We start from the raw sequence: 13,409 nt of genomic DNA, 5'->3' as shown, positions 1-13,409 counted from the left end.
AAGTGCTTTGCTCTGCCCAAATGCCCAAACTTCTGTTCATATCCCTGCTTTATCAGTTCTGGGGTGATATAAAAAAAGTTGAGGGTGTTGCAGAGTTACACACAGAGCAGCAAACCCCTCTGTACATCCATGCAGCCAAAAAGAGAAGCCAACAAACTCCTGACCACTCAGGTGATGGGCTTGCCTGCCACAAATGCACACTAAGAAAAGAGAAATATTACCATCAATAAATAATCAACCTTTCCCAAGGGTATTAGCTGCAATAGTAAAAGGTTACCCACAAAAACCTGTGCCAGTCTTCTTGCAGGTTTGACTGAAAAAAATCTCCTGAGCACACACTTCTGCCACGGGACCTTTAGTTGTTTGTGCAAAAGATGGATGGCCCTGACTGGAGGGGCAGCTACTCAATATTTTGTTTTATTCTTACTGTTAGCTCCGTGGGCCCATGAATTATTTACTGCACACTATGCAAACTGAGCTCCACAGAGAGAATTATTAATTTCCTCTCAGGTTTCTCCACAGCTATAGCATTTCTGGACTTTGACCAGCATTCAGACACACTCACCAGCCCACCTCAGAGCTCTGTGTTCAACCCTGTCCTTTCAGGCACTCAGAGATTGAGGATTAACCCACATTAACATAATGTGATGTTCCCATTGTGAAAAATGCCAATCACTTGTTTTTAAAATTTTAAAAGTTTAATAGTAATAAAATGGTTATGAAAAGTAATATAATTAGAGTAATAATAATTTGGACAATTTGGATTAGGACAATACAAGGCAATACAAACAAAGAGTTATGGATGGTCCTGGTACCTTTTTCCTGGGCAAAATAAGCCCAAAAAAGGCCTCACTTTAACAGAGGATTAAGCCTTAAAAGCAACAGCCTGTTGCATATTCATACACCTCATCCATGATGCATCAATTCCATTCACACACAGGATTCTGTCTGGGCAGTGTCAGCTTCTTCCTCTGAATCCTGACGGCGTCTGCAGGGCTGAGCAAGGCAGGAAGTACTCGACAAGAGAGCAATAAATTCTTTATCTCAAAGATTCAGGTGTCCTGTGGCTGCTATCTTGGAGTCCTTTCTTTAAAAAAAGTATCTTACATAGCATAGTTTCTATTTTAAACTTATGTTATAACCTAAAACTATATTTGACACACTACTTAAGAGAATTAACATAGCATAACTTTCTAACATAACACATATAATATTCATTTTAATATTTGAGAAAAGCCAATCATAAAATAAGCATTTTTCACATTCCCCATTGGCAGCTCAGGGATTTTTAGGGTGCTCAGGGTCCTGCATGGACCCCTCACACAGCAGCACTGAGTGCAGCTGTGATGTGACATCTAGAGCCCTTTTTGGGGTCCCACCTCAGCCCCCCAGGGTAAGAGCTGATGCTCCCCTGCCTCAGCTCTCCAAAACTCACCCACGAGCACTCAGGAATTCTGCTACAGAAATAAAGCATCACATGCTTAACACTCCTCCTCTCTCTGACTGGTACATTATGTGCTTCTTCAGCACCTACAAACGATATATTGCACTTCTAATTGGGTTTTGTTTGGGCTGGTTTTCTGTTTGCTTGGGGGGTTTGGGTGAGGCTTTTGGTGGGGTTGTTTGTTTGTTTGTGGTGTGCTCTGCTGGTTGGGCTTTTTAATCCCACACTCACTATTTGCCCCAGGTTAGGTGAATCTAAATGCAGATTTGGGGGTGAGGGGGATTTGGAGGGGCACATGATACAATCTTGCCTTCACCATGGTGCTGTTGATATTTAACAGATAATCAGATTAATTAAGAAACAGCAGAGAAGCATTAGTAAGTGTTATCACTTATGCTAAATACAGCATTATCACACCTTTTTTTTTTCCTCACTCTACCTCCTCTTCTGTTCCCTCTTCAACAGCATTATAATAAAGTCAGAAGTCTTAGAGGAAAAAAAGCCAGCAGTGGATTGTTCAATTTTTTTGTCCTGTCTAAATTAAAGTGACTCAGACAGAGTTCCCACCATTTCCTCTGGGACAATTCCACAGCCTCGTGGATCTGCAGTAAGATTTTCATAATGCCCAAAGTAATTATTTGCTTGTTTTTATCTCATTCTATTCCTTTCACTGTACATTAAATATTTCTCCCTTATTCCCCTTCCTTCCCTCTGAGGTACTCTCCCCTTCACAGCTCCATTCTCAGCTAGAGATCCAGAAATTAAATGGATTTAGATACTGTAAATCTCTGTTCAAAAGAGGAGAAATTGCTGTCACTTGTGTGTACCCTCAATATGTTAATTTGTCACTCCTGGAAATAAGAGGATGCTCAGGGGGAATATTCCAGGCAGAAAAAACACCCTGACATATACTTTTTAAAATACAAGCACAGCAGGTGGCACATTCTGCCCTTGTGCACTTGCTGCTTTTCAAACCCACGTTCAGTTTGATGCAAATATGGCACCAATTGCCAGTCAGTCCTCTCAACCATCTCAGCATTAATCACCCCCAGAGCTCTCTCCTCCACTCAAAAATCACTTTGTATGCACCTTCACTCTGGATTTACATTGTAATACTACTCAGGATTTCTGCTAAATTTCTGTTTGAGATGCTCAACTCTGGCTTTTTTTATAAGAACCAAAAATGTGAAAGTTTACCATCACTAAGCAAAAACTTGTAAAGGAACTACTTCTAAATGTTCTCAACTTGAATGGAAATTGCATCTGAAGTCTGAATGTGATGAGTGATCCCCCTGCCATCCCCTATGAGGAAGAACTCTGTGGGTAATCCAAAGTGAATAATCCAAAAACTCTCCTGTATTTTCTGCAGCAATTCTAGCATGAATTACACTGGCAAGCAGGATGTTACAGTTTTGGGGGTTATGTATTTTAATGCTGCTGCTGTTTCATGTTTTATAGATCTGCAAGTCACCCTGAAGTCAATGACCACTGGGAATTACACTAAAGGACACAAGGAAATTTAATATTTCTTTCACTGAAATGCTCATTTATTGAGCATTCTGTTAGCAGGAGCAGCTCGTCAGCATGGAAGCAAAACCTCTTTAAAAACTCAAACAAAACTAAACAAGAAACAAACAAACAAACAAAAACCCAGAAAAAAAACCAACAAAAAACCCCACAAAACTGAAAAAAAAACCAACCAAAACCACACCATCAAAAAAACCCACACCAAAAAAATCACACCAAAACCCAGGAGTGATTCAGTATAGAGAAGTGCCAAGTGACCTTCAGAAATCACCAAGTAACATTCCAAAACATTTCTTCCCAGCCATTATCAGAAATGGTTTTGTATTATTACTAGAAAATCAAAGTGCAAGTGTAAAGCAGATGTCCAGTGCAGCTGTACTCTGTTTGTTGATTTTCTTTTACAATAAACAAGCACAGAAATCTTAATAAACACCTTATAGAACATGGAAATCTTATGCACATGGAAAAGCTTTATTACAAAAGATGCAAAGTTGGGTGTTTACTTTAAAAGGGTTATTTTTGCTTGGTAAGTTCATTTAAGGACAATTAATTATACTTTCATATTTTTGCAGGCTCTGGCCTTGGCAGTCTCCAGGGTTATCCCTGTGCCAACAGAGACACTGTGTTTATTTCCAAGCTTTCCACTTCTCTGATCATTCCTGCCACGTGCTGATAGCTGTTAGTACATACAGCATCTCCCATGTTTTAATCATAAAAATATTTACTGTTTGCGTAGGAAACCCTTTGGCCAACAAAAAATTTATTCAGGAAGATGGGGAAATGTTTTGACCAACATTTGCATAGCAAAAATCTCTTTTAAAATGAGATTTATTTTTTTTTTTTCTGAAACCTATTATTTTTTACTGGATCACATGGATTCATGCTCCCTGGTGGAATGTTTGAACCTCAAGAACTGCAGCGAAGTGCCTGGTTTAGAGCAGCTATTTTTTCAACAAAATAATTATTCAGATTGTATTTATTGCAAAGTCCAAGTGGGCCTAGATTTAATTTATACAAACAAGTAAATTCCCACTACCCAAAATGAAACAGTGGGTGCAATGCAGCATCCCTGGTAAGTTCCAAATGCACTGCTTGTGCCATGGAGTCAGGGGAGTGCTGGCAGCCATCCAGCCCTGCTCTCTGTACCTGCCTTGCCAGGCAGGAGAGCAGCAGAGGCTCCAGGGCACCTTCCAGAGAGGGAATGAGTCAGTGCTGGCCCAGCAGCCAGACCACAGGAGCTCCCAGCCACCCCTCTGAAAGTCAAATCCATCAGCTGATTGTGCCCTGAGCAGCCAGAGCCAGCAAGGCAACACAAAAAATCAGTCTCAGGTGAAAGGCTCAAAACCAGATCTTTGAAGAGAAGGGGCAAAGATGAGTGACTGGTTTTATGTAGGTGGGTGATGGCTCCTGGATGTTTAATTAGGGTTGGCTGCTGCACAAATTGAAGCACATCTGGGCTGTCTGGCACAGGCTCTGACCCAGGCCCAGAGGTCCACTGAGGTACCCAAAATATCCTGATCTATTGTAAGTGCAGGGCCACTGATGAAGGCAGGAATGATGAATCTGACTCCACCTTCTCAGAAGGCTCATTTATTACTTTATGATACTATATTATATTAAAGAATGCTATACTACACTAAAGAATACAGAAAGGATACCGACTGAGTGCTAAAAGATAACAATGAAAACTGGTGACTCTCTCCAGAGTCCTGACACAGCCTGGCCCTGATTGGCCAAAGAGTGAAAACAACTCACACAGAATGCAATGGAACAATCACCTGTGGGTGAACAATCTCCAAACACATTGCACATGTGAGCACAGCACAGGAGAAGCAAATGAGATCAGAATTGTTTTCCTTTTCTCTGAGGCCTCTCTGTGCCCTTCAGCTTCCCAGGAGAAAAACCCTGGGCAAAGGAATCATGTCCAGGGAATGTGAATGCCACAGTGATCAGCCACTGAGGTACAGCAGCAGTGTTCTGCAGAGTGTAAATATAACAGGCTTTTCCTCTCACATGCTTATTCCTTCCCATTTCTGGAATAAACAGTGTGCAACTGTCGTGTGAGCACACGAGCAGAGCTGTGAGATACCAGCTGAGCTGGAGGAACACCAGGGAGAACTGCTGCTGGCATGGTTAAGGCTCTTAAAATATTAGCAACTGGCAAATATAACAGATAAATAGATGCTTTTCTAAGCAAACCTAGAATGGGTGGCTGGTAAATTCAAAATATGCACATCAGTTTGGTTTGTGAAGGGAGATGCTCAATCACTGAAATTAAAGATAAGAGCTAGGTGCTGTACCCCACATTTCAGGCTAAGGAGCAAAATTTGCAGCCATGAGCTATCTCACAATGACTCTGGTGGACATTTAGCTGAAAGAAAGGGAGATTCTATCAGTGCCAGCCACCCTCCCAGCCTGAGAGCATCCAGCAGCCCACTTCAGAACTTTACTTTATGTCTGCTTCCTCACTGTTTCTGTTCTGGCAAAGTCCCCTTTTCTATTTCTCTTCCTTCTGCTATAAATTTGCCATTGTCCTTCCCATCACAATCTCCATCACTAATCCCACCCGACACCAGGATCCTGTCAGCTGCCACCCTTCTTGCTTGACTGTGGCACTGCTCATGTTTCTGCTGCTGTTTCTGTTTCCCCCTGATACAACGGCAGAGAAAACATTCTTCAGGACATCAAAAAGCCCCAGCAATTTGTGCCTCTAAAGCAGTTAGCAGCTGGCTCTTCAAGCATTCCAAAGTTACTACACAACAAAGCCATCCCTTCAGGTTTAATAAACAACTGAGAGGGGAAAGGGAGTTTCTATTAAAGAGGCTCATTAGGAGAGGAGTTGGTAACCATTGCAAAACTGGCAATTGCCTCTGGAGTCCGGGATGAGAAGGTAACAAGGAGAAACAATGAGGAGGTCACAAGCACTTCTGCCCAGCCACTTGACAATCACACCCAAGCCAGAGACCAGAGACAGCCCGGAACAGCCTTTCTAGAGAGATTCACCCCTTTTAAACAGGTGGGTGTGAATGGAAAACACCAGAAATAGCTCATTCTTGTTTATCTTGCTGCTTTTCTTAAGAACAAGTTACTAAAAAATTCTTGGTAGCAGCTGAAAGCAGTGGCAGAGTTACACAGACAGCCTCTTGCCTCAACTGGTTGGGGCTTTTTAAATCTACCTCTCAGCCACAGACCTCTGCAGAAACATCAAAACTACAAAATATTTCCCTGAGAATGACTGACTGTGGTAGAAATACACTGCACTTTACCCTTTCAGCAACAACTGTTCCCATTAGAGCACTGAATTCCCACCTAGGAATGCAGAATGAGATTTGGGCTGCCCCCACCTAAGTGGGTACATGTTGACAGCAAATCCCTTTTCTGGAGAAACGAACCATCAAGCTCAGCAGCTTCCCATCCTGCTGACAGAAGTGCTCTTCTGCTTATCCAGCAAATGCTCCTGCACTTCCAGTAAACATTTCTAAAGGAAGAAAGGCCCATTATAGAGCAGACTGCTTTAATTCCCTTCTTCCTCCCCTGCTTTGTGCCCTACTTCTACTAGTTGGTCACAATCACACACTGCTTTTGACTCCTACAAATCATCATTATCTTTTCAAATAAACAAAACCACGTGGCACCATTACCATCCCCGACTCCACACTTTGTCATTAAATAAAAGACCCTGAAAGCTTACTTCAAAGTTGGTATATTTGCCTATTTAGGATTTATTTTCTCCTCTCTGCTATTGAAGGCTGATCTTTGAATCAGTACTGAGGGGAGGAAGATTCACACATGTTCAGATTAAGGTAGCAGAAAGAATTCTGCAGTGCTGGAGTCAAAGCACAATATTCCAATAACATCCCCAGCACAGCCTGAAGCCCTACTTCTGCTCACACAGGTAATGATACTTTCTTCAAATTCAAAGAGGGAAGGATTGATTCTCAACAAAAAAAAAAAAAAAAAAAAAAAAAAAAAAAAAAAAAAGGATAAACTCTGGCTGAAGTGGCAATACTCTTGATTTTGTTGTTCTTTACAGCATGGCAGAGGAGAAGAGTGGAGCAGCCCTCCTTCACTCCACAGCTGAATTCACAGCCAGGAGCTGCTTCCCAGTGATTCAACACAGTCACTACCGGGAACGAAGCTGAGATTGACAAGGATATATGTGGAAAAAAAAGTGATAAACTCTGTTTCCTCTGTAAAGCCAGATCTGAAGCCGTTTCAGCAAAGAAAACATGAGATATGGGACACTTTGAGCACTTCCAGCACAAAGGGAGCAGCATGGCTGAACAAAGAGCTTTGCGTAACCGGAGGTTGCTCAGGCTGCAGCACTGATCTGTGCCCACACAACATCATCAGCTGTCAAACCCCACAGCCTTCCTGAGAGATGAACTCAAAAATATCAAGGAATAAGAGCCAGGTCCCATCCTCCCAAAATTCATAAGCAGCTCAATCATTCTTCAACTACATCAGCAGCACGGCTTCAAACGGCAGCAGAATTCACCAAGTCGGTTTGAATTCCCAAGGCTGCACTCCCAGGGGGATCCAGCTGGAGAAAAGAAATCAAGCAACTGGCCTTGGATTGATTTACAAGCACTACTTAAAAGAAAACAAGATAACCAGAGGAGACCAAGCACTAAGTAGGTTCTTTCTTCCTGGGGTTTCTTGTCCTGTTTTACCAGGACTTCCTAGAATTACATCATCTTTAACTGGGGCATTAAACAACACCTTAACAGCCTCCTTTCTCCAGAGATCCTTGTGTTCTTTAGCTGAAATTTATTTCCTATTAGCATTTTCCTCTGGAACGTGCAATGTCCTGCCATCCAGTTTACGAAGCATTTGACATCTCTGAACTGCAGTGATAGATGGGATGTATTTATTGGATATTAAAAAACAAGCAGGACTGATTAAATGATGCATAGTCTGATTAAGACAGTAATTGTCTCCTTTACCATGAAGATGTATGATCTTTAGAGCTCACAATAATGAACCCCTTTTTGTTATGTAATGACAAGTGCACAGAAAAATAGGACCAGGCTGTGAGAAGTCCTCATTGATGCTATCAACAACATCCACCACCTTTATGTGCCTGCTCTTTTTCTCTGCTTTTGCTTGCAATGGCATTCAAAGTAAGGGACAGCACCAGGCCAGGAAGGTGGCAGGGTAGGAGGTAGGTAAGGATGTCTCAAAAAAAAGCAGAGACCCTCTAAATGAAGGTACATCCAAGTAGTACCATCCAGCACAAACAGGGGAGAGCACCAGCTAAAGAAAAATAAGAAAACCAGGAACTGTGAGTGGTATGAAAAAAGTGACTCCAGGCCAAATACATTGGCTTCAATGAGCCAAGTAATGCTGCTCCATAAAACCTTCCAGAAATACCAGAAGAGCCATATACCACCTTCTTATCAAGAATATGAGCACAGTGCCAAGGAATGGCAACCCACAAGCCCTTCCTCAGGGGAGTGGAGCCCTCTGCTACTGGGGCAAGGGGAGACACAGAAGGTTTCCTCCTTCACAGATGGGAACCTGGACTACAACTTGTTCACAGCAGCAGGTGCAGGTTCACCCCTGCATGCTGCTGCTATTTCAAATACATGTAAGCAAAGTCTCATCTCTGGATGTTCCTATGAGCATTTTTTTGGAAGCTCAGCTACATTTTTAATCTGTGCCTTACAAGACATCGAGGAAACAGACTGCAGCAGTTTCCATAAAAAATTAAGGGATGTCTCTCTAGAAAGACAGAGGGCTTTATATAGCAATGCACACACACACACATCCTGCTGCTCGTCACCCAAACACCGTAAGGGTTCCTGGGGATGTCAACCAGGCTGCAGGATTGCTGTGGCAAAGCAGAAGTGTTATCACTCTCATCACTGAGCAAACCCATGTATACAATCAGATTTTGGTCGGTGGATTTCAGACAACATCTGCTATTTTTATTCTTTTTCTTAATTAGGGCCACGGTAAATCAGTCTCAAATCTTCCCACTGCCAAAATATTTAAGTTCCAATGCACACCTCTCCATTGTACATTCAGTGCTTCCCATTCAAGCAAAGAACAATACCTGCCAATACACATTCGTGCACCTCACTTATAAAATCACAGTGAAAATTACCAGAGGCATAAAACAACTATTATGATAAATAATGAGCTTGAAAAAACCCACACCATACACACCGAGAGAATCAGAGACACTGATCCTTCTGTGCTGAATGTTATTCAAGAGGATTGTCAGAGCAATGCTGAACAGATCAATTTATTTCTCTTTCTTCTCCCCACTTAACTGGATTTCATGTACAAAAGTAATTGTTCCTATAAGAAACAACCCTTGTCCGTGGCTTTCGAGGTTCAAAGCCTCAGACCTACATCTTGACTACTATTCGGGTTTCCATGGCAACAGATGGTGGTGCCTTCTGAAAAAAAATATACTTTAATATTCTGCAGTAAGTGCCCCAAATCACTCCCGTAATATTAATGAAAACTGGAGCACGTGGGCCTGCACGCAGAGCATAACAGACTTTAAAAGTGCAATTAAACAAGAGAAGCAGAGCTCAGGGACTTGCAGGAGGGTGGATGGTTAAAAAGGGCTCTGCATTTGTAAAAGAGAAGGATTATCCCTCGGAGATTCACAAACGCCTTCATACACACAGTGACCTTTCGTTGCCGCTGTCGAAAGAGGCAGTTTCACAACATCACCTTCTTAGGATTAATTGTTTATGTATTAGAAAACAAATCGAGCCAGCCGGGGATAAAAAGAAAGTGGAATTGTGGCGCTAACAGCTCCCCAGAGGGAGAGAAAAGTGATTATTGAGTTAAATGGCTGCATTGTTAACAACTGCCACACAGAGCAGCTCGCTCAGAAAGGCCCGTTTTTCACCGCCAATTTACTGACAGCAAAACCTGAGCCAATGAACTCCTACTAAATTAAGGCTTCCCCCAAAAATTTCCTTGCAGTTTGCTCCCTTTTCATCTTCTCTCCTGGCTGGACGAGCCTTGTGTAATGAACTCTCAGCTGCCGCAACTTCGCGCTGTGGCAGCAGCCCTTGGGAGCGTTCGAGCTCTGCCAGCACAACGAGGAGCAGGACAGGGGGAAAATTAAATTAAGCACTGCCATCAGAAGAAAAACAAGTGTTAAATAATCTGATGTTCAGGTCAACAGCTCCCATGTAAACCCTCTGTCCTACTTCCCCCCCGCCCCCGATGCTTTTTCACAGCTGCAAATGACTTTAATATCTCTATTTATCCCCCTGTCGTGCTAAAAATCCTCACAAAACAGACAATAGCAAAGTGTGCGGCAACTGCAGGAATACCCCACATGTTCTGGTGGGAGAAAAAACACACACGGACTTTCAGGAGAAGAACTTCTCTCTAAGTAATGCTGTTCCAAAATCCTGAAAGAACTGGGTACCGCTATCATTACCTGGTGCTACTTCTGTGTCTGGCACGGAAAAGTAAAGCATTTAATTAGCAGCTGACCCTAGAGCCGACAAAAAGTTTAGAACCTCGAAAAGCATATGTTGAGTTACAAATAAATACGGAGACTGCAGGGAAGGGGAAGTAATTGCTGGGGAGAAGGGTTATAAATAGAGTGATAGAGAAATTACATAAAGAAATGAGTGGTAGCCAGCTCCCTCAGGATGAAGTGAGGTATGCCAGGGAGAAGCCATGAGCATTCTGCTGTCTCTTTGTAGTATTCCTAATTTTACATTGGGAATAACACAAAGCAGCAGCAGCTGTGCAAATCGGAGAGGAACCGACTACATTTCCTCTTGACTTGTGCCTTTCCTGTTTCCTAGTCCAGCGATCACTTAAGAAAATAAGTTTAAAAAAAAAAATAAGTAACAGCCAACAACTTGCACAGTGATTTTTCGGGATGTTTAACAAAAGGCTGCTGTATAAACGCAGTAGTCTTTGAAAAAATAATCGGAGACGGGAGGTATTTGCATCCTAAAAGTTATGGAGAGAGCACCACCTGATGGAAGATGCGGAAAGACACCGACGGCTTTAACTGGAGCCACTCCAAACTTCACGGAATTTTCAGGTACTAAGTGCACCTGCAAAATTTTGCTTTTTACCATTCAAAAAAAAAAAAAAAAAAAAAAAAAAAATCAGCCACAGGGACACAGTCCAGACCGGTACACTTCACAGCAGATATTTATTTTAAGAGTAGAAAGCTTTTCTCTAATTTCAGTACCACAAGCAGCTCAGAAAACAGTTATTAAAATCGGTGCCTCTTACTTTGGATGGTAGGATGCACGCTCAAAAAGGAGGGAGAAGGGGATTCTAATGATTTTTTAAAAACCCTCACAGTTACTATTTCCACTTAACTGATAATTAAAATATTTCATGGCATTCCTAAAAATAATTGAAATATGTTAAATTTTCATGCATTTAGCTTATATTACGTTATCTCCCTCAAACACAAAGTGTCTTCTGCCCCCTTGAAACTTTGCTATTTTCCCAGAACACTCTTCTTTCCAAGCATCTGGCTAAATGATTCATCAAAAGCCCGGGATCTAATCACAATTGATATGACAAGTGTCAAGAACACGAAAACAGTTGGAAGGGAGAGAGAAGAAGGGGGGGAAATAAATAGCTCCACATATTGCTTACTCAAGGAAGCAGTTATTTAACTAGGTTAGATTTCCCAGCCTCTCTAATAAATCTGAGCTTTGTGCAGTTGCCTAGCAATGTAAACACGATCCCGGTGGTGTCAAAGCCAGCCGGGTTGGTGACAACACCTCCTCGGGCGAGGGTCTGCCCGGCCCTTGCCAGCCAGCCCCGTGCCTGAGCCCAGCCTGTGCCCAGGGGCTCGGGGGAAGGTGGGCTCGGTGTTCAGCACCTCCGACACGCCACTACTGCTGCTTTAAAACAGCGAGACGGAGTCATCCGAGCTGCTGCTTCGAGTCACAAAAACCTTCTTGTGTTTGAGATGAACTCAACTTAGTTTCGTGCCTCCAGCATGCCTAAGTCACGGGCAATGAGATGTATCCCTATGTTAAGCCACACAACACAGGGAAATTTTACTCGTCTTAAACATACAGGTAGTTTTAAAATACTTTTTTTTTCCCAAGTCAAGAGAGAAGAAAGCTATAACTGCTTATATTTTAGCATGAGCACAAACTGCAGTGAGAAAATTAATGTATTGCAAGATCCAGGAGAAAAACAAGACCCATGTAGCTTTGGATTACCTACAGAATAGCACAAGAAGGAGAAAGCCAGCTCTATAAGCACCTGCCATCTTCAAGTAATTCAAACTATGCCTAAAGGAACTCGTAGGAGTGGGAAAACAGCCGGCTACTATTACTGTACACATGCCAGGGAGCAAAGTACTCCTAAACATCAGCGACAGACAAAGTGACAATTGGGAAGGAGCCGACCCGAGTGGCTGAGCCCCCCGAGAAAGTTCCCGGAGCTGTGACATGCAAGTGCTGAAACAGCTGCCCCTAAACTTCCCAGAGCAAGCCCAGACCCCTTCCCCTGACCGGAGGGGAAAGGCAGCGGCTCCCCCCGCGCCGCACATCCCGCAGGAGCCGGCTCCTGCCTTGGGCTCGCAAACCACCAAAAAACGCCTCGCGTGTCGCGAATCCCAGAGTACAGGCGATGCTGTCACCTCTTGCCACACGCAACTTTGGCAGGAGCGAGTCTCCCCCGGCCCCAGCCCCGGCGGGACCCCTGCACGGCCGGGCAGAGCCCCTCGCATCCCTTCCCCGGCGCCTCCGCGGGTACCGGCGGGTACCGAGGCTGCTCGCTGCCGCTGGCCAGCGCCTTCCGAGGCGCCTCCATCCCCTGCCGCTCCCCGGGTGGCACCGGGAGCTCCCTGCGAGGCCGCGGGGCTGGAGGCACGGACGAGGCGCGGAGTTCGGGCTGCTGGGAGAGCCGCCCACCGCCGGGGGTACCGGGGGGATGCAAGAACGGGGCACCGGCCGGGCGGGCATCACTCACCTGGGAAGACCTGTCCGTCCGCCCTGAGCAAGAGCTGCAAGAAAAAGACGATCGCGGCCACGCCGGTCATCCTTCCCCGGAGTTCACCTGCCCTCCCCGCTGCCGCGGAGCCGCTGCCTGCCCGCCGCTATTCCCCGCATTGGTGGCCGTGCGCGGCGGCGGCCCCGGCAGCCGGAGCCGCGGTGCTGCTCGGAGCGGCGGCGGGCGGGGAGCGCAGCGGGGCGGGCGGGGGGCGGGCGGGAGGTGCCCCCCGAGCCCAGCGCCGGCCGCGCCCGCGCAGAGCCGGCCCCGCTGCCCCGCGGGCACCGCCGGGGGAGCGGCAGCCGAGCGGAGCGCAGGGTTCGGGGTGCTCGGTGCTTATTCAAGGCCGGCTGCGCGCACGCACAGCGCCCCGCGGTAGCGGCTGGAGCGCAGCATCGCGCGGCGCAGGCAGGTTTGCTGCCACTGCCCTGGCTCCGGCGGGGATGGCGAGCAGCGAGGGGCTGGCGCTAAACGGAGG

General features: G+C 44.9%; 1 protein-coding gene across 1 annotated transcript in view; it reads right to left on the bottom strand.

Moving 5' to 3' along the window:
• The window catches only part of LOC132335970 (receptor-type tyrosine-protein phosphatase T-like), a 236,118-nt gene extending 223,048 nt beyond the window's left edge, over positions 1 to 13,070 (bottom strand). Inside the window, exon 1 of the mRNA XM_059863005.1 lies at positions 12,911 to 13,070. Within this exon, the coding sequence (XP_059718988.1) occupies positions 12,911 to 12,980 (70 nt within the window). The 5' untranslated portion in view covers positions 12,981 to 13,070. The remainder of the gene's footprint in view (positions 1 to 12,910) is intronic.
• Positions 13,071 to 13,409: the final 339 nt, after the last annotated feature.

The sequence above is a fragment of the Haemorhous mexicanus genome, chromosome 18, assembly GCF_027477595.1.
Source record: "Haemorhous mexicanus isolate bHaeMex1 chromosome 18, bHaeMex1.pri, whole genome shotgun sequence".
NCBI lineage: Eukaryota > Metazoa > Chordata > Aves > Passeriformes > Fringillidae > Haemorhous > Haemorhous mexicanus.
This window is presented reverse-complemented; position numbering and strand designations above follow the sequence as displayed.